This window comes from Echeneis naucrates, chromosome 6 (genome assembly GCF_900963305.1).
Source record: "Echeneis naucrates chromosome 6, fEcheNa1.1, whole genome shotgun sequence".
Taxonomy (NCBI): Eukaryota; Metazoa; Chordata; class Actinopteri; order Carangiformes; family Echeneidae; genus Echeneis; species Echeneis naucrates.
The window spans coordinates 14,436,469-14,461,652 of NC_042516.1; the positions used below are offsets into that span (position 1 = coordinate 14,436,469).

A 25,184-nucleotide genomic window follows, 5' to 3' on the forward strand; every position below is an offset into this window, starting at 1 on the left:
GTTGAGATTATTACAGAGGGGCCTTGAATTATTTTTTAGAAGCCTTTGTTTGTTGTTCTGCACTTTATAGTAACGCCAATTGTATCAGTGAGGGCAATAAAGCTAGAACGGTCAGAGGGGTCGTGTTCTGCTTTCAGGAAATCTACTGATCCCTGTCACACTGAGTCCAAACTACAGGCCGAGCTGACCTGATTTTGTTTTCACAAGTCAAATACAGCGGTGTGCGCATGCGCGTCGCGGTGCTCGATGCAGACTGGTCAGCAGTTCAGTGGGTGAAAGGCGACGAGCTGCAAACATCCTCTGGACACACGGTGGTGATTGTTATCCTGCTCTGCTGTCTGGATTAAATATCAACGTAAGAAGAAGGTGAGCTGTCAGAGCGAAGAGCTGGATATTTGTCAGGTGCAGTCTCAAGTTGTTGTTTTTGTTGTTGTGATAGCCGAGAGGAGCCAGCAGTTATTTTACTGGAAACCATTCAGACAGAAGTTATAATAAACGAGTAAACACTTTCTAGTTTACTGTTTAGACAGTGTGTTTGTTTTTATTTATGCTGACATTTTCGCCCATTGTTAGATATCGAGTTGAGCATCAGAGAGACAAAGGCTTGTTGTTCCTGCTAACTCAAGCTAACAGTGAAATTACCATAAACCAGACCGACTGTGTGTTTTCGGCTTTGACGTTATTGTTGTGAGAGTTGAATGAACTCTGACTGTAAATTAGAGATATCAAATATTACTTCTGCCTAAATGGCTACCTGCTCCTCAGCAGGGCTACTGAACCGATTTGATTTCCAAATTTGCAAAAAACAAACCATCTAAAATGTCTCTTCAGTGAGAAACAGACTGTAGTAGTTATGTCAGGGTGATCTCTATTTGTACTGCAGGACCAAATGGCCAATTATTTGTCAGAGTCTGTACAAGAGCGGACCTTCCAGTACCAGAAGAGCCTGCCCCCCCTGCCTGTACCGACACTAGAGAGCAGCCTCTCCAAGTATCTGGATTCAGGTGGGACAGTAGACTTGTTGACCTGCTACAACTGCAGTGACTCTATTTCACTTTCTGTAGATGTTTTCCATCACACTTCAAGGAAATTCTGTAAATGAAAAGAAATGGACAGGATCAAAACTGCTCACTAATGCTGCCACTTTTTCTTGAAAAATTCAAAATTCAAAAATAAAAACAATACTAAAGGTGTATGAAGTGTTACTTTTGCCCTTTAAAGCTAGAAAAACCCTCCTCTTTGGTTTTGAACTGGTTCCCGAATGGAGTTGCCCAATTGCTAAGAAAATAAAAGGATTATCTTCTCAACGACTTTGACTCCTGCTGGAAACGATTATGTTGGATACTCTGGAAAATGAATGGGCAAATTCATGTTGTAATTCAAATATAAAATGGGTATAAATTCATTGTTAAGTTTATCAGTATGCTTCAGATCACTGGATTTATTATTGTGTTTTTCATATTTAATGTTTGTATACATATTTTGTACATTTTCATGGCCTGATTAAAAGTTTGCTTTGCAACAGTACATGCTTCATTTCCACAGTGACCAGAGGCTAGTTTTCATGCCTGAATGTTAAACGCTGCTGTTGATATCTTTGTATTGTTTATCCTTCAGTTCATCCGTTTGCATCTGAGAAGGAGTTTAAAGCTACAGCAGACATTGTGAGGAAATTCCAAGATGGTGCTGGAAAAGAGCTGCACCAGAAACTGCTGCAGAGAGCCAAAACAAAGAGGAACTGGGTTTGTAATTTGGCTGTAAATGTCTTGTTTTTGTCTAACTATTGTCCACTTTAGCCATGTATGTTAAACGTAGCTGTTGTTTTATTCCATAGTTGGAAGAATGGTGGTTTGACACAGCTTATCTGGAGCCCCGAATCCCCTCTCAGTTGAACGTGAACTTTGGTGGTCCAGCACCCTACCTGGAACACTACTGGCCTCCCACAGAGGGAGATTATCTGCGGAGGGCCAGTGTAAACACATGGCACACACTGCAATACTGGAACCTGATCCGCACGTAAGAAATGCTCATCTGCACTTTGCTAGCTGTGTTTTACACATCACTAATGTGTTGTTAGATTTCTGAACTGTTTGCATGTTTAAGGGAGAGACTGGCTCCTCAAAAGGCTGACAAAACCCCATTAGATATGGATCAGTTCAGAATGCTGTTCTGCACCTGCAAAGTACCTGGAGTAAAAAAGGACTCCATATGCAACTACTTCAAGACAGGTGAATTAAACTTGGCTCGTATCTCTAACCTTCAGACATAACTGCAGAAATCACCGTTGTGTAATATCCCTTTTTTGTTGTGTCACAGAGTGTGAGGGTCCATGTCCTTCTCACTTAGTAGTGATGTGTCGCGGACGGATCTTCACATTTGACGCACTCTGTGATGGACAGATCCTGTCTCCTCCAGAACTTCTCAGGTAGTTGTCGCACAAGTACGAACATCTCTCAAGAATAAAATCCAACTCTGAAGCGTAGTAGCTGAGAGACCGAACCTCCTGTTGAGGGATTAGGGCCATGGGCTCCACTGACACTGTTAGCTGAAAGTTGTTTGTGCTCCACTAATCAGACCAAAGAGGGAGATAAACTTATATCATGTTCAGATACTCTGGGAACAGAAAGGAAGACGAGAAAATGTAAACCTTTGGTTTATGCAGACAAAATTGTGTTCAATTTGTGATTTGTTATTAATGTTGGTACCATTCTGGTCTCCAAGGGTAATTTACAATCATGAATAATATATTGTGTCAGCATGTCTTGAATTACTTTGTATTCACTTTTCTTAGAAAGGCTTAGAGATTGAATCTTGTGTGATTTTAGTCTTACATTCAGTTTTTCTTTTGGCGGCTCAACGTTATTTTGTTATATTTTGCCGATGTGTGTGTTAACCTGTACAGGCAGCTAAGCTATGTGAGAGATTGCTGTGAGCGAGAGCCAGAGGGAGAAGGAGTGGCTGCCCTCACATCAGATGAGAGAAGTCGTTGGGCAAAGGTGAGAGAGACCAGGTCTACAGACATATCTGTGTAACACAGAGTGAAAAAGTTCTCTGATTACAGAAGTATAACTGAGGATCAGTACTGTCAGCCTTTAACTGTTCTCTGTGTCTATAGGCCAGGGAACATCTAATAAGCATTGATCCACACAATAAGACCATCCTGGAGACCATCCAGAGCAGCCTGTTTGTTATATCCTTGGATGAAACGAAACCCTACTCCACTCCAGAGAACTACACAAATGTACTGGCTGCACACATTTGAATCATTTATGAATGCTTGAGTGTCCCGGCCACAGGAAAAGAGGTTTGTGTGTGACTTTGTCACTTTTAATTGTGAACACAGATGACCCAGGAAGCCCTTGCAGGCAACCCCACCATTCGCTGGGGAGACAAGTCATACAATTCAATCGCGTTCTCAGATGGCACTTTTGCATCCAATTGTGATGTAAGTTTGTATGAGTGTGTCAGGCTCCTGAGTGTTGAATTTCTACATGATACATTTTGACATTGGTTTAATGCTGTCCAACAAACTGCTTTGTAGCACGCCCCATATGATGCCATGGTACTTGTGTCACTATGTTGGTATATAGACCAGCAAATCAAAGCTACAGAAGGCAAATGGAAGGTAAACATCAGCTATGACTTGATTCTATACATGAATTAAAATGGTCATTAATACTTGCAGTTAAGTTCAAGTCTATCCTTCCAATTTTTGTACATTAATGTCTGTGCTTTGTAGGGCTCAGACGCTGTCAGAGCCATGCCCCTACCTGAGGAGATGGTGTTTACTGTTGATGAGAAAGTCCGGAGGGACATCAGCCACGCCAAACAGCAGTACCTGGAGTCGGTGAGCTGGTATTATGTGTAAACTTCGTAAAACTAAAACCTCCGATGCAGAATGACTTGTTCATCATAATGACTGGCTGTTAATAAACTCTCTTGTGTTTTACAGACACAGAAACTTGGCGTTGTGTGCTACGCCTTCACTGCGTTTGGAAAAACAGCCATCAAACAAAAGAAACTTCATCCTGACACCTTTGTTCAACTGGCAATACAGCTGGCCTACTACAGAATGCACAAAAAGTATAGACCGGTTAAAAATGTATCCACACCTTTACTGATATAGGAACTATATGAGTCGAGTAACTGCTTCCCTTTCTTAGGCCAGGTAGTTGTTATGAGACGGCAACGACTCGCAAGTTCTACCATGGCAGGACAGAGACGATGCGACCGTGCACCCAGGAGGCTGTGAACTGGTGTAAAGCAATGATGGACCCAACTTTGGATGTGAGTGAGCATGGTTGTATACAAACATATCAAAGTAACCAGATAGATGCAGTCTTTATTTGACGTGGTGCATTTTCCTCTAAGGTGAATGCCAAGAGAAAGGCCATGCTGCTGGCCTTCAAAAAGCACAACAAACTAATGGCTGAAGCACAGGAAGGAAAAGGTTTGTTTCACGTGAATGCAATTTCTTAATATTTTCTAAATATCACTCATTGAATATAAGACCACCATCTGACCCTTTCAAATGGCTGTTTATTGACTCTTATTATTCTACTGGTGAAAGTTGTATTTCTTCTATCACCACTGCAGTATGTGTGTTGGGGTGTGATTATAAAACGTTTTCACAAACAATACCAATATTTCTTGGAAACTGTGTGATATGGATGATAAAAACCAAAGGTAAAAATCACATGTTCGGTAGAAAATACAAAAGTCAGTGTGACTATCTAATTAGATTTGCACATTACTGTTCATACAGGAAGAGAAAATGTGTCACCAGTCAAAAACATTGCCCTGGGTTTTTGAGTACAATTTTTTACATGTAGACACGTTACCATTTTGTGTATGTGTCCAAGAACTTGCGTGTTTGTTTTATATCCACTCAGGCAAATTTTCTGCCACTATTTCCAGGTTTTGACAGACATCTCCTTGGCTTGTATCTAATTGCTAAAGAGGAGGGACATCCTACTCCAGAACTCTTCATGGACCCCCTCTATGCAAAGAGGTACAGTGGATGACTTTTCTGTCTGCTGTTGACATTAAATGATGACTGCCTGCTTCACTACCCCTGCCAACAAAAGCAGTTTTGGTATACGTAATAATATTTATAACTAAATTACATGTGTCTTAATGACATATTTTTCCTCTTTTTCATGATACCAAATATGAGGAAATATACCAAACCCAATTTTTGCTAACAGGAAATATCCGTTTTTTGTTTGTTTGTTTGTTTTTAAATAAAAATATTTGTGTCACATTCAAAGATCTCATATTGTTCAGAAAGTAAATGTGAGTTCACAAACATTCAATTACAGGTATAGATGTCCAGAGACTTAAAATATTTACACCCACCTACCTGACTGACTGGCTGTATTTGTGAAGTGTTCAGCAGTTCTCTCTGCTAATCTGTAACTGGGTTCTTGTTATTTCAGTGGTGGTGGTGGTAACTTTGTGCTGTCATCCAGTCTGGTGGGTTACACAACAATTCTAGGTGCCGTGGCTCCCATGGTGCACCACGGCTATGGCTTTTTCTATCGTATCAGAGATGACAGGTAAGCAGACAAGACAGAAACCTTTTTTTCATCAAGTTGTTGCCTTAAGAACTAAAAAATAAAAAAAAAACTGCTTTTTTATTAATTCTTAAATTTTCACTATCAGGATTGCTGTTTCTGTGGTTCAGTTTGTACATATTTTATTTTGACAATTTTCCACAACATGATGAAGTCATGAAGACGTTTAACATTGTGTGCATCTACCTGGACATTCTATCAGCTTTAGTTAAAGCCATCTTGTTGCTTGCCTTTCTGTTACCTTCAGGATTGTGATCTCCATCTCAGCGTGGAAATCTTGCCATCAAACAGATGCCGCATCACTATTCAACAAATTCTCTAGCTCCCTTCATGAGATGCTCCACTTGGCAACCACATCTCAGCTATAAGTACTCCCACTAAGAGAAGTAGTAGCTTAGCAAAGGCTAAATTACAAACTCACCATTTACCTTTGTCCATGTTTGAACATTAGTGCACTCACAGTTCACAAACTCTTAGTTGACGACCAGCAGCTGGTGGTTTTTGCTCTCAGTGCCGATCAATGCAAAGGCAACAAATCATAAAAAAAATATATGTTTTTTTAATTAATTCTACTACTACTATGATTTTTATGTATTTTTTTCCCTTGGGATGTATATAGTCTTCAGTCTTATAAGATTTTATGCTTCTAGTATGTGTTGTATTGTTCAATCTGAAATGACACATTTATGCTGAACTGATCATTTCTGCCCCAAGTGGGTAACAAATCAACAAAGACTGTGAAAAATTAGTAGAAAATTAGAGGCCATTTTGTGATGAGGTTGTACATCTGCCAAGTCAGTTGTCTGGTCTATAAGTACTCAGTAATCATTACTAGATTATTACACTAGTCCTCAGTTGTTATTACTACATTATTGTGAATAACTTCTGGCTCCTAAACTTTGCTGTGAAATATTTAGGGGATTCTAATGGCATTTGATAATTGATTAAATGAAATGGTTTTGCATGTTTTATATTATGAAAATATGCATCATGCAGTCATATGACTTCAGTGAAACTGCTGCTTTGCTGATTGTGGTAAATTTCTTTGAACCAAAACCTTAATGACTTGGAAGCTGCGCCTTATGGGCTATGCACACTCTGAAGGTTTCCTTTAGTTGTTTTTTTTTTTCATCATGTTAAAGAAGGTTTAATGGTGACATGGTTCTATATTATGAGATTATCACTAAGCCTTCAAGTCCACATTTTTAACTGTGATCATAAATGTACAAAAGAAAAACACGGAATGTATCAGAATTTTAAATGAGGTCTACTGCTGTTAGAACGTTCTAATAACTAAAGCTGAAATTTTTATTCTTTGAATAAATATAATGGAAAAAAAACATTTTTGCAGTAATTTCATATAAAACATTAATATGTAAATATATCCTCTGAAAAAAGGTAGCAATTCTGTTCAATTACATACTGCATTGTTTTCTTATTCACTCCATTCATCTCCATGAGGGACAGAACATGTTAGTAATAAGAGAGGTCATTTTTTACTTTAACACTTTTAAGTGAAATCTAATGAAACAACTTTTCACCCTTGAACTGAGTTCTTGCTCTGTTGCTGCTTGGATTCAGACAGACCTCCTTTTGGGCTCGGCCCAGCAGCTGTCTGACGTCACCAGACGCATCCAATAGGAGCAACGGCGCGCGGTAGACTCGAATCGCGATGGGAAGTTCGGATCTTTTTATTGACTCATTTCGTTGGAAGCAGTGTTGCGCTGTAGCTGTCATTTGAGCAATGTAACAGTTTTGCTTCACTTTGCATATAATACACAGGTTTACTAATGTTAAACTATGGAGCACCCTTTTTGGGCCATAGCCTACTGACGTTGAATCACTAGTTACTTCATTTGTCGGTAGGAGAGCGCTCCGTCTGTCACTAAAACAATTCTCATTCTGTGATGGCTGTTCACTTTAGCCCACCTGGTCACTGAAGACCCGGAGTTTATGAATTTGTTCCAACAGAAAGGCAAATTAAACATCCATCCCATAGCCACAGAGCTAAAGTTAACTTAAGTGCTAACGTCAGATACTTCATGTTTGTGCTGTAACCGCGTGAATAATGAACGAAAGGCCTGAAGAACCGTAGTTATGAGTCGTGAACGGATCAGCCATTCCTGCACAGAAAATATGCAGCAGCAAGGGCGTAACTTTGAGTTGGACATTTGGGGGGGGGGGGGGATTTCCACCTGGAGGCAGGTCTGAGGAAGCTGAGGCCCGTCAGATACGCTGTCCCTTCATACTGTTGTGTTCATGTTTTTGTTTTTTGTCTGGAAACTTTGAATATGTGATCAACTGTAGTCAATACTGATACTATAACTATTTTTGGATCCAGTTTTTACAGTGCTAGTTTCAATACTTTTTTGAGGAACAAAAGAAAACTTGATGAATTTAGGAACAAACGTAAAATTTATTTGAGAGTTTTTTCATAACGATCGACTCATTCTATACATCGTGGCCGTATTATTACCTGGATTAGAAGAGATTACAGAGACCGTACCCCTCCACAGACCCCTCAAATCCGCAGCGGACCTTATTTTATTTCACTGTTTTCACAAGTCAAATACAGCGATGAGCGTTAGCGATGGGCGACACCAAACTTTTAAGATTCAATACGACACCAATTATTTTTTGCATAAATTATTCAATAGCGATTACTGATACCAATTACTGGTAATTTCTTATTAGTAAAAATTATTGTTCAGTCATAATATTAATACCTTTAAAATAATAGACGTCAACTACTGGCCATGTAACAACATTAATGTGCACAGTTCAATGTAAAAAAATTTAAAAGTGAGACAAATGCTCGACATAAACATTAATTAAATAAAACACATTTGAGCCCTCTTTGAACTTTTGCTGAGCAACGTTATTTTTAAAAGAATACATTTACTATTAATACCATATGATAAATAATGAATAAACATATTAATGAAATAAAATTGTAAAAAAAAAACAAAAAAAAAAAACGCCTGTTGCCGGCAAATTGTAAACACGAAACTCGTGGCTGTTCTGGTCACATGATATGGATGGGCCAGTTCATTATGCTGCTGGGGGGAGTTTCGCCACAAAACACCAGAGTAAGTTACCTAAAAAAATATTTGGAATAGACGCATGCGCTTGTATTTCCCATTTATTAATTAGTAATCGGTACTTTAATGGAGTAGTCGATACCAAAACGGGCGACGTGCGGGTATCGATATATCGATAGGCACATCACTAGCGTGCGCATGCGCGTCGCGGTGCTCGGTGCAGGCAGTGGGCCAGGCGGAGTGAAAGACGACGAGCTGCAAACATCCTGTGGACACACGGTGGTGATTGTTATCCTGCTCTGCTGTCTGGATTAAATATCAACGTAAGAAGAAGGTGAGCTGTCAGAGCGAAGAGCTGGATATTTGTCAGGTGCAGTCTCAAGTTGTTGTTTTTGTTGTTGTGATAGCCGAGAGGAGCCAGCAGTTATTTTACTGGAAACCATTCAGACAGAAGTTATAATAAACGAGTAAACACTTTCTAGTTTACTGTTTAGACAGTGTGTTTGTTTTTATTTATGCTGACATTTTCGCCCATTGTTAGATATCGAGTTGAGCATCAGAGAGACAAAGGCTTGTTGTTCCTGCTAACTCAAGCTAACAGTGAAATGACCATAAACCAGACCGACTGTGTGTTTTCGGCTTTGACGTTATTGTTGTGAGAGTTGAATGAACTCTGACTGTAAATTAGAGATATCAAATATTACTTCTGACTAAAAGGCTACCTGCTCCTCAGCAGGGCTACTGAACCGATTTGATTTCCAAATTTGCAAAAAACAAACCATCTAAAATGTCTCTTCAGTGAGAAACAGACTGTAGTAGTTATGTCAGGGTGATCTCTATTTGTACTGCAGGACCAAATGGCCAATTATTTGTCAGAGTCTGTACAAGAGCGGACCTTCCAGTACCAGAAGAGCCTGCCCCCCCTGCCTGTACCGACACTAGAGAGCAGCCTCTCCAAGTATCTGGATTCAGGTGGGACAGTAGACTTGTTGACCTGCTACAACTGCAGTGACTCTATTTCACTTTCTGTAGATGTTTTCCATCACACTTCAAGGAAATTCTGTAAATGAAAAGAAATGGACAGGATCAAAACTGCTCACTAATGCTGCCACTTTTTCTTGAAAAATTCAAAATTCAAAAATAAAAACAAACCTAAAGGTGTATGAAGTGTTACTTTTGTCCTTTAAAGCTAGAAAAACCCTCCTCTTTGGTTTTGAACTGGTTCCCTAGAATGGGCAAATTCATGTTTTATTTAAAATGCAACATAGTTCTTCAAGTATAGTTAAAATGCTACTTGAATGTTAAATGCTGCTAATGATATCTTTGTATTGTTTATCCTTCAGTTCATCCGTTTGCATCTGAGAAGGAGTTTAAAGCTACAGCAGACATTGTGAGGAAATTCCAAGATGGTGCTGGAAAAGAGCTGCACCAGAAACTGCTGCAGAGAGCCAAAACAAAGAGGAACTGGGTTTGTAATTTGGCTGTAAATGTCTTGTTTTTGTCTAACTATTGTCCACTTTAGCCATGTATGTTAAACGTAGCTGTTGTTTTATTCCATAGTTGGAAGAATGGTGGTTTGACACAGCTTATCTGGGGCCCCGAATCCCCTCTCAGTTGAACATGAACTTTGGTGGTCCAGCACCCTACCTGGAACACTACTGGCCTCCCACAGAGGGAGATTATCTGCGGAGGGCCAGTGTAAACACATGGCACACACTGCAATACTGGAACCTGATCCGCACGTAAGAAATGCTCATCGGCACTTTACCAGCTGTGTTTTACATATCACTAATGTGTTGTTAGATTTCTGAACTGTTTGCATGTTTAAGGGAGAGACTGGCTCCTCAAAAGGTTGACAAAACCCCATTAGATATGGATCAGTTCAGAATGCTGTTCTGCACCTGCAAAGTACCTGGAGTAAACAAGGACTCCATTTGCAACTACTTCAAGACAGGTAATTAAACTTGGCTCGTATCTCTCACCTTCAGACATAACTGCAGAAATCACCGTTGTGTAATATCCCTTTTTTGTTGTGTCACAGAGTGTGAGGGTCCATGTCCTTCTCACTTAGTAGTGATGTGTCGCGGACGGATCTTCACATTTGACGCACTCTGTGATGGACAGATCCTGTCTCCTCCAGAACTTCTCAGGTAGTTGTCGCACAAGTACGAACATCTCTCAAGAATAAAATCCAACTCTGAAGCGTAGTAGCTGAGAGACCGAACCTCCTGTTGAGGGATTAGGGCCATGGGCTCCACTGACACTGTTAGCTGAAAGTTGTTTGTGCTCCACTAATCAGACCAAAGAGGGAGATAAACTTATATCATGTTCAGATACTCTGGGAACAGAAAGGAAGACGAGAAAATGTAAACCTTTGGTTTATGCAGACAAAATTGTTTTCAATTTGTGATTTGTTATTAATGTTGGTACCATTCTGGTCTCCAAGGGTAATTTACAATCATGAATAATATATTGTGTCAGCATGTCTTGAATTACTTTGTATTCACTTTTCTTAGAAAGGCTTAGAGATTGAATCTTGTGTGATTTTAGTCTTACATTCAGTTTTTCTTTTGGCGGCTCAACGTTATTTTGTTATATTTTGCCGATGTGTGTGTTAACCTGTACAGGCAGCTAAGCTATGTGAGAGATTGCTGTGAGCGAGAGCCAGAGGGAGAAGGAGTGGCTGCCCTCACATCAGATGAGAGAAGTCGTTGGGCAAAGGTGAGAGAGACCAGGTCTACAGACATATCTGTGTAACACAGAGTGAAAAAGTTCTCTGATTACAGAAGTATAACTGAGGATCAGTACTGTCAGCCTTTAACTGTTCTCTGTGTCTATAGGCCAGGGAACATCTAATAAGCATTGATCCACACAATAAGACCATCCTGGAGACCATCCAGAGCAGCCTGTTTGTTATATCCTTGGATGAAACGAAACCCTACTCCACTCCAGAGAACTACACAAATGTACTGGCTGCACACATTTGAATCATTTATGAATGCTTGAGTGTCCCGGCCACAGAAAAAGAGGTTTGTGTGTGACTTTGTCACTTTTAATTGTGAACACAGATGGCCCAGGAAGCCCTTGCAGGCAACCCCACCATTCGCTGGGGAGACAAGTCATACAATTCAATCGCGTTCTCAGATGGCACTTTTGCATCCAATTGTGATGTAAGTTTGTATGAGTGTGTCAGGCTCCTGAGTGTTGAATTTCTACATGATACATTTTGACATTGGTTTAATGCTGTCCAACAAACTGCTTTGTAGCACGCCCCATATGATGGCATGGTACCTGTGTCACTATGTTGGTATATAGACCAGCAAATCAAAGCTACAGAAGGCAAATGGAAGGTAAACATCAGCTATGACTTGATTCTATACATGAATTAAAATGGTCATTAATACTTGCAGTTAAGTTCAAGTCTATCCTTCCACTTTTTGTACATTAATGTCTGTGCTTTGTAGGGCTCAGACGCTGTCAGAGCCATGCCCCTACCTGAGGAGATGGTGTTTACTGTTGATGAGAAAGTCCGGAGGGACATCAGCCACGCCAAACAGCAGTACCTGGAGTCGGTGAGCTGGTATTATGTGTAAACTTCGTAAAACTAAAACCTCCGATGCAGAATGACTTGTTCATCATAATGACTGGCTGTTAATAAACTCTCTTGTGTTTTACAGACACAGAAACTTGGCGTTGTGTGCTACGCCTTCACTGCATTTGGAAAAACAGCCATCAAACAAAAGAAACTTCATCCTGACACCTTTGTTCAACTGGCAATACAGCTGGCCTACTACAGAATGCACAAAAAGTATAGACCGATTAAAAATGTGTCCACACCTTTACTGATATAGGAACTATATGAGTTGAGTAACTGCTTCCCTTTCTTAGGCCAGGTAGTTGTTATGAGACGGCAACGACTCGCAAGTTCTACCATGGCAGGACAGAGACGATGCGACCGTGCACCCAGGAGGCTGTGAACTGGTGTAAAGCAATGATGGACCCAACTTTGGATGTGAGTGAGCATGGTTGTATACAAACATATCAAAGTAACCAGATAGATGCAGTCTTTATTTGACGTGGTGCATTTTCCTCTAAGGTGAATGCCAAGAGAAAGGCCATGCTGCTGGCCTTCAAAAAGCACAACAAACTAATGGCTGAAGCACAGGAAGGAAAAGGTTTGTTTCACGTGAATGCAATTTCTTAATATTTTCTAAATATCACTCATTGAATATAAGACCACCATCTGACCCTTTCAAATGGCTGTTTATTGACTCTTATTATTCTACTGGTGAAAGTTGTATTTCTTCTATCACCACTGCATTATGTGTGTTGGGGTGTGATTATAAAACGTTTTCAAAAACAATACCAATATTTCTTGGAAACTGTGTGATATGGATGATAAAAACCAAAGGTAAAAATCACATGTTCAGTAGAAAATACAAAAGTCAGTGTGACTATCTAATTAGATTTGCACATTACTGTTCATACAGGAAGAGAAAATGTGTCCCCAGTCAAAAATATTGCCCTGGGTTTTTGAGTACAATTTTTTACACGTAGACACGTTACCATTTTGTGTATGTGTCCAAGAACTTGCGTGTTTGTTTTATATCCACTCAGGCAAATTTTCTGCCACTGTTTCCAGGTTTTGACAGACATCTCCTTGGCTTGTATCTAATTGCTAAAGAGGAGGGACATCCTACTCCAGAACTCTTCATGGACCCCCTCTATGCAAAGAGGTACAGTGGATGACTTTTCTGTCTGCTGTTGACATTAAATGATGACTGCCTGCTTCACTACCCCTGCCAACAAAAGCAGTTTTGGTATACGTAATAATATATAATATAACTAAATTACATGTGTCTTAATGACATATTTTTCCTCTTTTTCATGATACCAAATATGAGGAAATATACCAAACCCAATTTTTGCTAACAGGAAATATCTGTTTTTTGTGTGTTTGTTTGTTTGTTTTTAAATAAAAATATTTGTGTCACATTCAAAGATCTCATATTGTTCAGAAAGTAAATGTGAGTTCACAAACATTCAATTACAGGTATAGATGTCCAGAGACTTAAAATATTTACACCCACCTACCTGACTGACTGGCTGTATTTGTGAAGTGTTCAGCAGTTCTCTCTGCTAATCTGTAACTGGGTTCTTGTTATTTCAGTGGTGGTGGTGGTAACTTTGTGCTGTCATCCAGTCTGGCGGGTTACACAACAATTCTAGGTGCCGTGGCTCCCATGGTGCACCACGGCTATGGCTTTTTCTATTGTATCAGAGATGACAGGTAAGCAGACAAGCCAGAAACCTTTTTTTCATCAAGTTGTTGCCTTAAGAACCAATAAAAAAGCAGCTTTCTTTTATTAATTCTTAACATTTCACTATCAGGATTGCTGTTTCTGTGGTTCAGTTTGTACATATTTTGACAATTTTCCACAACATGATGAAGTCATGAAGACGTTTAACATTGTGTGCATCTACCTGGACATTCTATCAGCTTTAGTTAAAGCCATCTTGTTGCTTGCCTTTCTGTTACCTTCAGGATTGTGATCTCCATCTCAGCGTGGAAATCTTGCCATCAAACAGATGCCGCATCACTATTCAACAAATTCTCTAGCTCCCTTCATGAGATGCTCCACTTGGCAACCACATCTCAGCTATAAGTACTCCCACTAAGAGAAGTAGTAGCTTAGCAAAGGCTAAATTCAAACTCACCATTTACCTTTGTCCATGTTTGAGCATTAGTGCACTCACAGTTCACAAACTCTTAGTTGATGACCAGCAGCTGGTGGTTTTTGCTCTCAGTGCCGATCAATGCAAAGGCAAAAAAGCAGCGCCTTTAGGTGATATATGCTGAATTTTGCATTAAAAAAAATGTATCAAGTTTTTTGTTCATTCTAGTGCTACGATGATTTTTATGTACATTTCTTTCCTTGGGATGTACATAGTGTTCACTATTGTAAGATTTTTATATTTTTGTCTTATATTGTTTGATTTAAACTGGGGTTACGCTTTAATACACATTTATTGAGCTGATGACTTCTGCCCACATTGGGTAACAAATCAACAAAGGCCAAAACTGTGCTGAGGGTAAAAATGGTAGAAAATTAGAGGCTATTTTATGATGAGGTGGTACATTTCCTGAGTACACAGTAAACACTACAGTACTCAGTTGTTACAAATGCATTATTACATTACTGTTACTGAATAAATTGTATAAAAATTTATATAAATAAAATATTTTCATCCTTAGTAAATATCACAACAAAATGAGGCACTAGTTCAATAATTGCATACAAAACTTTAATATATAAGCATATCCTCTGTTCAATTTCTTAAAGAAAGTAAGACTCAACCAAAGTATGTGAATGGCAATCCATTTTTGCACATCACTATAGAATATTGCCCAAAGTGCTCATTATTAAAGTTGATGAACTAAACAATCAGTAATGTATTCATTGAATGATTTTCCCAAATGCTTCCTGTAGCATTTTTTCATATTGATGATTCCTGTTGTACTTTGGTCTTAACAGTAGGTGGCACAAAACAGTGGCAACACTAAGGGTTATTTGCATCAAGTAGCTCCATCCCAGAACAACAAAAAACATACTGGCCGTAAACATGTCCAAGTACAATATGTACGATATAGAACATTGAAGGGATATTTTATAAAAAGGACAAAAATAATAAATAAATGAACATGAGAGGGTACAATACAACAGACATTTTGACTTGTCATAACACAAAGAGGTGTTACTGATTAAAAATTTAAGTGTCCCAGTGAGTTAACACAGTGAACTAACAGTGACATACCAGGACCATGAAAGGTGTTGCAGTTTAATTGAATTGATCAGAGCAGCTCTCGTTGTCTTGTCAAAATGTTTTCTGTGGAAGAGAAAACCTTTGCGCTGCTGTTCTATGAGCAGTGCAAAAGGTTACTTTTGACATGACTATATGATCAAAGAGCTGCAGCCACATGACAAAAGGCTGAAAGTTTATGTCTCCAATCCAGTCAGCAATTGGCAATCAGCACACCAGCTCCTAAACTAAAGCTGCTCAGTCTTAACTTGTAGTACTATACCATAAGCAGGGAATTGATGATGAAAGGCACAGGTGCTTAATGCGGCCCTGGAAACATAAAGTCTAAAAATAGTCAGTGCAGTGTTGCTCCCTCTGTCCTCTCCCTGTTTTCTCATTCAGCCCAGTTGTGTGGTGACCAACATGTGGTAGACTCCCTTCTTGGCCAGCAGCTGATGATGCGTTCCCTGCTCGACCACAACTCCACCCTGCACGACAGCGATACGGTCGGCGTTTTGGATGGTGGACAGTCGGTGAGCCACCACAATACACGTCCTGCCCATCCTGGCCTGGTCCAATGCCTCTTGCACCAACTGCAGAGAGAGTAAGACAACATTGATCTTGCCTTTTTCTCTCGCTCTCTCTGATCACCTGACACCATTTTCATTAAGGGAAATTTCAGCAATACATACATTTGGCTTCTGTAAATCCCCATCTTACCGATTCCTTACTGGTGCCTTACTTATTAGTTTGAAATGAGTCACTTACCTTCTCGCTTTCAGTGTCAAGTGCAGAGGTGGCTTCGTCCAGAAGCAACAGTTTTGGGTTGCGGATGATAGCTCGGGCTATGGCTATGCGCTGCTTCTGTCCACCTGACAGCTGCGTTCCCTTGTCACCTGCCTGAGTGCTGTACTTCTGCTCATGCAAACAGAGAGTTATTGTACTGTAATTTTGGGAAAGATAGTTAACAAAAAGTTGTTCAATGAAAAGTAATGTCTTGGATTTGAAGTAAATATTCATTATTATATTTTTTTAATTGCTGAAACAAAATGTTGCATGTATTTCCAATTATAGATTACCATATTTTTGTATGTTCAGCTGACCTGCTGTGAAGATAAAATGATGAATTTATGTAAATTGATCAATGTATGATTTTGGAGACTATCCTCTACATCTACATTAATATATCCAAAATAATTAGCGACAAAGCCACTGTTATAAACAGACAAATCCCTAAATGTGGACAAAGACAGCCAAACTGGTGGGATTTTTTTTTCGAGTGAATGATTAAATAAACTCATAAAATCAGTGGCACGCAGACTGACACTGGGCGTCAATGTGATCTCAATGGCCTTGGAAGATTGTAAATTCAATAAATGATTGAAAACAGAAGGGCTTAAACATAACAGCAGTGCAGCAGTCATACCTGTGGCAGGCTATCTATGAAGCTGTGAATGTTGGCTACTTTGGCAGCGGCCTCTATCTCCTCCATGGTCACAGTGCGGCTGTTGTCTCCATAGGCGATGTTCTCAGCTAAAGAGCAGTCAAACAGCACGGGCTCCTGTGATACAATTCCTATCTGGGATCTCAACCAGTAGATGTTCAGATCTTTTACATTCACATTGTCCAGAATCTGAAAGCGAAAAAAAGTACCAGAATTTGATTATTTTAACCATTATACTGACTTTAAAACTGAACTAAGTTGCAGCATCATCATTATTGGCTGTGCTCTTTAGGTTTAGGGTTGATTGGAAGATGATCCACAAACGTCTTTCGCATCAGGTCAATTAGAGTAATCAGAATAAACCAAAGCCTTCAAGTTGTGGTATGAATGTGCTAAAATACTATGAAGAGCTGATGGGAAACTGTAGAGAATAATGATGACAACCCCAAGTAATCAGTATTTAAAAATACAAAAGCTTTGAAAAGCATTTTAATACATCGACTTCTTGTTGTTCCTGACGAGTATCAGAGGAAAACAGTGATAAATTTATTGTGATAAGTTGGGTGACCAGGAGGTTGCAATCTTCTTTCCACTCTGTATTTCTATTCCATATTGCCTCTGGGCTTGTGTCTCAGTGCAACACTGTAAAGCAGCCATAAAACTCTGAAAAGCCATAAAGAGGCAAGGGTGTGTATTTATCATCTTACCACTGTCCCTTCCTTGGGGTCATAGAACCTCTCCAGCAGCTGGATGAGGGTGCTCTTGCCACAGCCACTGCTTCCCACCAAGGCCAGTGTCTCTCCCTTCTTCACCTTCACACTCAGCCCTTGGAGGACTGGCAGGTCAGGGCGCGAGGGGTAGTTAAACTTAACATGCTCAAACTGCACATTACCATCAAATTTGTCCTGGAGTTTTCGGAGATGAAAGAGCGAGAGAGAGATGAGTGATATGTTAATGTGTGTATCAAGAGCTGAACTGGAGCTCTAGTGTATGGTGTTACATACTGGTGCCTCCCCCTCCTGTGAAAGATTATCAACGGCAGGCTTTCTGTTCATCAACACCATGAGGTGGGAAGCGGACATTTTGGCCTTGGCATAATTTGGAGCAAAAGAGTTGGCCTCTCCGACAGCCATGGCACCGTACAGAACAGCAGAAATCACGCTGTGAGGGGAAGTCAAAGGATAAATTACATAAGCTTTACCTCTCATATTTAAGAGTCAGCGTTGGGATTGCATAAGCTAAAGATAACACACGGCACTAAAATCTTGCCCTTTGTGTGTAAAGTATGTACGCACAAAGGTCAAGTCTGTTTGTACTCAGTCCTCTCAGTTTAGAATGAGATGATGAAGTAGCTGATCTGTGCACACTGTTAAATACCATAAGTTAAGAATTTTAGCTGCACATTTTCCTTTAATATCTTTTTAATGAAGCCAAACTGCATTTATGAAATGGTGAAAAGAGGATGTCTGATGAAAGAAGACAAAATTTTCAATGCCAATGGCTCTACCTACAGCCACACTGCTTTGTGAAGATTTACAACACCACTGGGGTAGTTTTATATGAAATGCTCCAGGGGTAAGGGTAGGTTTTTATTGGTCTGTCTGACAAACTTTGGACTAAATCTGTCAATTACATTACCATAATAAAATGTGTGTTACAGGCACAAGTTGCTGTTGTAATCTTCATTCATAATGACTTTTCACATACTTCAGCCCAAGATAATGATTAAAAACCAAATAAACAGATGCGGTTGGATGCTGACTGATCTGGATGAAGATCATTGTACACAAACTATCATTAGACATGATCTCTAGCTTGAACTAAAACTTGTTCTGGCTTGTCCGTATTACAAATAAGAGATAAGACAACGTTTACTCACAGGAATACCCCCTCAACATCGATCCTTCCCTCCTGAATAAGCCAAGCTCCAAATCGAAAACAGCCTGCATAAGCAAAGTAGATCATGGCCTGTGAGAAGGAGAATGTAATTCCATACACATGGGCCTTCTTCTGTGCATTTCTGTGAGAGAGAGAGAGAAAGGTGGTTAAAAGCACTCCTGATATTAATTAAAAATGACTAAAATAAATAAGTTATTTCATAGTGACTGTATCTGTCAATCTGTATGGATTAAACAATGTCACTTCTCGTACTTGTATGGCACTCTGAGGTTTTCCTGGTACAGAGACTCAAACTTGGGTTCTCTGCTGAGAGAGGCGACTGTGCGGATATTCTCAATGGCCTCTGTAGCAATCTGTAGCGACAACACTGTGTTTTAGCAAACAGCATCACAAGTAAACTCAACACAAGGCTTAATCTAGTACCTAATCCTCACCTTTCCGGCCTTCTCCAACTCCTTCTTGTCTTGGGCAGCGTGTCCAGTGAGCATCTTCATCGCCACAGCTCCAGCTACCGCCATGACAGGCACCACAGCCAGGATGAGCAGGGTCAACTCCCAGCCATACACAAAGGAGATGATCACACTGGTGCCCATGTTGGCAAAGTTCTGGGCCAGTGTGGCCATACGTACTCCTGTGGCCTGAGTGGGCAAGGCAGATAGGACAAGACACACGACATCACTTATTTTAGGAAACCATTCTTGGAGGCAGCCTTTGGTAAAAGGCTTTGTTTGTTTTGTTGTGTGCTACAACTGCTGCTGTGGACTTACCCCTTGTACTTGGGCTGCATCTGTGGCCAGTCTTGTAGTGAGCGCTCCAACACTGTTTTTGGGGTCATCATACCAGCCAAGGTCCTAAAATTTAAAAAAAAAAAAAAAGAAAGGAGAGAGCGAGAGATCTGAAATATTTTTCAAAGGCCACGAAGATTGTTGTAGCAAATACACAAATTCAGCTAATTCACACACCTGTCTCATCATGGACTTAAAAGCTCCGAGTCTCAGTTTTAAGGTCAGAATCTCTCCAGATTTACCAAAACAGAAACCCTGTACAAACATTAACAGACAGAAGACATTAGCACACAGTGACATTGCAGGTTTGTCACATCTTACTGTAAGCCCGTGCCATAGGTATCAATGGTTTCACTTTTTCCTTTGTTTTCATTAGAAATTATGTCAACTCTACTTTTATTTGCTTTTTGGCTGATCAGATGAAAAGACTGATCACACTGTTATGTCTGCCAAGTAAATATCCAAACGCCAGAGGCTGGTTGATTAAGCAAAGACTGAGAATTGCAAATCAGAAGCAAAAAAACTTGTTTTTAAAAATGTTCATCTATTCTTTTGAGACCAGTGAACACAACTGGTAGTATAATCAACATACATGCATCTGCGAGTATGTGCATACCTGCAGAAACATGGTAACAAACGATACAGCGCCAATGGCAACAAACATGAGGGAAAAGAACGTGGCTCTCTGTCTGACCACTGCTTCATCTTTATCCGCAAACACCTGAAAGGAAAATAAAAAACATCTCATTTTTAGCATTGTGATGCGAGGCATTAAAATAAGCTTTTTGGTACACAGACATTAAGAGTGACGTACAGTAATGATCTTTGAGAAGATTACAGCAAAAAGTGGCTGCATCGCTCCGTTGATGATGGCACAGATGGTCCCGACCAAAATGTACGGCCACTCACTAATGTTGAGACGCATCACTTTAAGGAATGACACAGGGGGAACGTTTTCCTCCTGCAGAAAGAAACCGGAGTCACGTCTCTGATTTGTTAAAACTTCTGTTTGCTACATGCAGACGTTGTACCACAGCTCACCTCTTCTGCCTTGTCCTCTTGATACTTCAACTTTTCTTTGTCCTCTTTCTCTCCCTCTGAGGCACACATGGAAGAGCCTCTGGTGGATTTCCTCCTGTAAAGAGAGGACTGAGAGAAAGCCTTGACTGAGGGGCTCTTCTCATCTGCACATGGCTCGCACTCTGTCTCCTCTCCATCGTTGACTTTCTTAAACGTCTGCAGTGGGGAGAAATGGCAGAAAAACACAAACATCAACACTAACTCTGTTGAATTTATGTCCAGCATAGTTGTGTGTGTATCTTACCTGCATGGTAACCAGTGTGTGGTAGACTCCCTGTTTTTCCATGAGCTCGCTGTGAGTCCCCAGCTCTACAACTTTCCCTTTTTGGAAACCAGCGATAAGATCAGCGTTTCTTATGGTTGAGAGCCGGTGAGCCACAACTATGGTGGTGCGACCCAAACGGACCTGCAGCCAAAGATATGTGCCAGAGTTAAAATGTTACCCTGACACTGTTTGTGAATGAGGAACCGCATTAGACCGTGTCACCTTTAACTTCATGTACCTTGTCGAGCGCAGCTTGCACTATGGTCTCACTTTCAGCATCAAGGGCGGATGTGGCTTCATCCAGCAGGAGGATTTTGGGATTACGGACGAGAGCTCGAGCTATCGCAATCCTCTGCTTCTGTCCTCCACTCATCTGTGTCCCTCTGTCTCCAACTTCTGTCTCAAACTTCTGCTCAACGATAAGAGTCTCAGTATTAGTACCTGGTGAACAGAGTTCTCAATGAGCACAGACAATAGAAAGCCATCAAGGCATTCGTACATCTGGAAGGTTCATGATGAAGTCGTAAGCATTGGCCTCCCTGGCAGCCTGCTCGATCTCCTGCTGTGTCACATCAGGTCGGCCATATCTAATGTTCTCGGCGATGGTGGTGGCGAAGAGGATGGGCTCCTGACTCACCACTCCGATCATCTCCCTCAGGTAGCGGATATTAAGAGAACGGATGTCATGACCATCAATGCACACCTACAATAAGAGAGGCAAAAAAAAAAAAAGCATCGATTCTACCCACAGCCATGGATATTTTGAACCTCTTCATGAAGGTAGAGTTTTGCATTTTTGCAATCATACTCCATGTTCAATTCACTATTTGTTTGTTTGTTTGTGTAACCTTTACACTGTCATGACATGAAGTCTCTGCACTGAACCCCCACCACTCCTATTATAGCATCAAGAAGAAAAAGAAATTAATTTCTGACTGAATGATGTTCAGAATCGTCACTTACAGATCCTTCCTGAGGATCGTAGAACCTCTGCAGCAGCTGGATCGTGGTGCTCTTTCCACAGCCGCTGCTGCCCACTAAGGCCGTAGTCTGCCCACTCCTCACGCTCAGAGACATGTCATCTAATATCTACAAATGATAACAGCAGCAGTTATAATTCGGTTTTCTCTGATGCTGACTGATGAAATGTAATGCCTGCAGCAGTTTGTGGCACCTACTTTGGAATCGGTTCTTGAGGGGTAGGTGAAGTGGATGCGCTTGAACTCTATGTTTCCCTTGATGTTGTCAGGCTTGTAACCAGCCTTTGAGTAGCTGTCAATGGCCGGCTCCTGTTGAGACAAGAATCAGTCTTCTAAAGCTCAAGTGAGTCCTGGTCTGTAGTTAATCCACAGTTGGATAAATCAGTTTGCCCTGATTCTAATCATATCCTAAAACAGACAATGTGAGGAAGACTGTCTGCCCTCTAGGTTGGGGTTGGTGTATTTAACAAGGCTAATGTTTATTTCCACAGCTTTCTGTGTCTCCCAGTTTCTCTCTGTGAACTAACACACACAAACACACATGCTGGTTATTGAGCTCTGTGTTGACACAGAATTTGAGACAGTTTTATGGCTCTCTTGGAGGCCTCACCCAGGATTTCAGACTGATCAGTAACATTTCACATCACAAGTGCTTCACAATCAAAAACGTGACAAAGCCGAAAATCCAAAACTAAACATCAATGTGCTTCAAAGATCCCATTAGTCATTAGCAGCATCCTGGTTTTTGTTTATAACTCAGTTGAGTGTGTTGTCATTGTGAAATACTAACAGACTAAACAGACAGACTAAACGCAGGCCTGTCCCTGAATAGCTGGTAATGCTCCATGTTTCTGCAGCTACACAGAACACAAATGATGTGATGAAATGTGAGCTCTATGACAAAGAAACCTCTGAACATTGTACAGTGAGTATTTTCAAATCTCATTTCTGTTGCAATTTCACATTATTGTTCATCAAATTGGTCAAGTTTGGATTAAGTTTCAGGGAATGACTTGAGGTCAGTCAGTGGAAAGAAATTCACAGGTAGCTCATGAAGGGGAGAGCTGCAGCTGCGTAATATCAACCAAATGAGCTGTAATCTTCATCCACGCAGCAGGAGCTCCAATTAGAGCAAAATCCAGCTGACCAGAAATAACTGACTGCTGACACATCATCAAACAGAGAGGGACTAAGCTATTACAGGACTCACACAGTACTTGTGCCTTTACCTGTTTGAAGTGACCTTTCAGTTCTGTAAAGTTTGCCTCCTCCTGTCTTCTCATTCTATTTTCCACATCCTCTCACTCTGTCCCATTACTGTGTGGCAGCTGTTTGGCTGCTCCGCTGCCGCTCAGGTGAAAACCAGCAGGGAGACTAAAGGCCAGTTCCTGTCAGTCAACATGGCCTTTTCTGTGGGCGTCATGTCAGCCATGTACCTCACCAAGGGCATCACCGGTAACAACTCTTAAAATGGACGCATCTCTTTACTGACTCCAGGCTGTCGGCTGCATCAAAGTGATTTCCCAGAGTGCCAGAGTCCAGCAGTGCATGCTCAGTAATATAAACTGACAAATGTGCAGCAGCAGATGATGGTATTCTCTGCTGACATTTAGATGGTTTGTGCAGAAAGTGTTTTGTTTCTTACGTGATCAATAATGCTGTACACTTTATATGCAGCTCCTAGGGCGCTGGCAAAAGTCTGGATGTTGGGAGAGGTCTGTCCCACTGTGAATGCTCCAATAAGCACAACGAAGAACACCTGAAGAGACACACACCAGTGTTAGCTGCACTACACTTTTTTTCTCAGTCTCCTTTTTTTTGGAGTTTTAAAGGGGGAGGGGTTATATAGTGTTCACTCACAGTGAGTACAGTCCCGATGGTGTACTCATTATTCAGGACGAGTGTGCTGCCGTACCAGAAGGCCAGAGCGTAGGACAGGTAGATCATCAGAAAGGTGAAGCCCATGGCAATATTAGCAGACAGTGCCTTCTTTATCCCCATTCTCTTAGCATCCTCCAAATTCGTATTATATCTTTGCACGCACACACAAAAAGCAAGGTTAGTGTTACATATACTGGACTGTTGAAATTAGATTACCATCACAACAAGGCCCTTTGGCAAAGACAAATATAGCTTTCCATTCCCAAGAAAACAGAAATTCAATATCTGTTTTGGATTTTATTCTGTTACAGCCTTTATGGGTTCTTGTTCATGGCACATTAATCTTTTTACATAATGATATTTCATTTCTTTGCAGATGGTTTTGCACCTTCATTGCTCTACTTTATGAAAATGGATACTTTTAGAGCAACACTTCACATTTGATTATTTTAGTATTGTGATTTCACAAAAAGGTTGTCCAATATAGACATCCAAAACATATTTAACCAAATCCACCCATTAATCTAATTGCTGCTTTTCTGCTCTAAACGAAACACGCCCACATTGCATTTTATGAACTCTAATATGCCAATAAATAATGATTATCATTAATACTATAACAAATTTATGAAGAACTAACTGCTAAAACTGAATCCTTTCCTCACTTTCCAAGTAACGCCGTATCACAGCTACAGTGGATATGCAAATACAAATGACAAATGACAAAATGTACAAACCTGTTGATCTCTCTATCCTGACCACTGAAGGCAAACACTGTCCTGATGGAAGAGAGCACCTCTTCTGCCACAGCTCCAGCTTTGGCATATGCAGTCTGCTCTTTGGTAGTGAAGGAGGCCAGCACCTATTCAGATGAGAAGGCCATTATATGATTAAGGGCACCTGCAGAGGCCTGTGTCCTTTAATCCAACACCAACACATAACATGTGGATGGAAACAGAAAGACAATAGAAAGATGGACACGGACAGTGTCAGCTTACCTTACTGAAAAGTGCAGCTGAAATGCCCAGTGCGGGACTCACAGCCAGGATGACGAGCGTGAGCTTCCAGCCTTTGATGAACCCGATGATGAAGGATGAGATGAAGGTGGTGAAGGCCTGGATCAGCATACCTGCTTTGTCGCCAATACCTTCTTGGATTTTATACACATCACTGCACATGCAAATGTACAGTTACACCAGTGATCCTCAAAACAGCTCAACATTTATGAATGAGGAATGGAAAGAGAGCGTGTGGTGTCTCGGTTACCCACTCGGTTAGACGTGTGTTGAGCTCTCCTGTCTCGTTGACATCAAACCAACCGATGTCCTGCTGCATGATGCGGTGGAAAAACAACTTGCGGATGCGCTTGACCTGTCGCCCGGCCGCCAGGGTCCATAAGGACACCTGCATGTAGGCCGCCACCAGCACAACG

At 40.7% G+C, this 25,184-nt stretch overlaps 3 protein-coding genes across 4 annotated transcripts; 2 read left to right on the plus strand and 1 right to left on the minus strand.

Moving 5' to 3' along the window:
- Positions 1 to 253: 253 nt before the first annotated feature.
- On the plus strand, positions 254 to 6,916 carry LOC115044687 (peroxisomal carnitine O-octanoyltransferase). 2 transcript variants are annotated; one of them, XM_029503841.1, is made up of 17 exons: positions 254 to 366; positions 884 to 1,004; positions 1,618 to 1,742; positions 1,835 to 2,016; positions 2,104 to 2,228; positions 2,317 to 2,425; positions 2,903 to 2,996; positions 3,116 to 3,241; positions 3,344 to 3,445; positions 3,542 to 3,625; positions 3,740 to 3,847; positions 3,953 to 4,083; positions 4,164 to 4,287; positions 4,372 to 4,450; positions 4,918 to 5,011; positions 5,439 to 5,558; positions 5,824 to 6,916. In XM_029503841.1, exons 2-17 carry the CDS (start codon positions 890 to 892, stop codon positions 5,942 to 5,944), a joined length of 1,839 nt encoding a protein of 612 aa, XP_029359701.1. In that variant the 5' UTR covers positions 254 to 366; positions 884 to 889; the 3' UTR covers positions 5,945 to 6,916. The 2 variants fall into 2 exon arrangements, with proteins under 2 accessions (XP_029359701.1, XP_029359700.1); XM_029503840.1 differs by having other exon boundaries at positions 265 to 402.
- A 1,937-nt stretch (positions 6,917 to 8,853) lies between these two features.
- Positions 8,854 to 18,499, plus strand: LOC115044412 (peroxisomal carnitine O-octanoyltransferase-like). Its single transcript, XM_029503376.1, has 18 exons — positions 8,854 to 8,987; positions 9,469 to 9,589; positions 9,961 to 10,085; positions 10,178 to 10,359; positions 10,447 to 10,571; positions 10,659 to 10,767; positions 11,245 to 11,338; positions 11,458 to 11,583; positions 11,686 to 11,787; positions 11,884 to 11,967; positions 12,082 to 12,189; positions 12,295 to 12,425; positions 12,506 to 12,629; positions 12,714 to 12,792; positions 13,260 to 13,353; positions 13,788 to 13,907; positions 14,163 to 16,022; positions 16,201 to 18,499. The coding sequence occupies exons 2-17, from the start codon at positions 9,475 to 9,477 to the stop codon at positions 14,281 to 14,283; spliced, it is 1,839 nt and encodes a 612-aa protein (XP_029359236.1). The 5' UTR covers positions 8,854 to 8,987; positions 9,469 to 9,474; the 3' UTR covers positions 14,284 to 16,022; positions 16,201 to 18,499.
- abcb4 (ATP-binding cassette, sub-family B (MDR/TAP), member 4) lies at positions 15,660 to 25,184 on the minus strand. The gene is made up of 23 exons (XM_029503375.1): positions 25,023 to 25,184; positions 24,751 to 24,922; positions 24,490 to 24,614; positions 23,732 to 23,903; positions 23,517 to 23,630; positions 22,070 to 22,180; positions 21,855 to 21,980; positions 21,391 to 21,594; positions 21,130 to 21,300; positions 20,871 to 21,032; positions 20,588 to 20,782; positions 20,361 to 20,507; positions 20,163 to 20,267; positions 19,724 to 19,801; positions 19,529 to 19,612; positions 19,196 to 19,399; positions 19,014 to 19,114; positions 18,742 to 18,882; positions 17,867 to 18,023; positions 17,570 to 17,767; positions 16,896 to 17,051; positions 16,187 to 16,330; positions 15,660 to 16,011 (listed from the first exon to the last, which is right to left on the minus strand). The coding sequence occupies exons 1-23, from the start codon at positions 25,160 to 25,162 to the stop codon at positions 15,817 to 15,819; spliced, it is 3,402 nt and encodes a 1,133-aa protein (XP_029359235.1). The 5' UTR covers positions 25,163 to 25,184; the 3' UTR covers positions 15,660 to 15,816.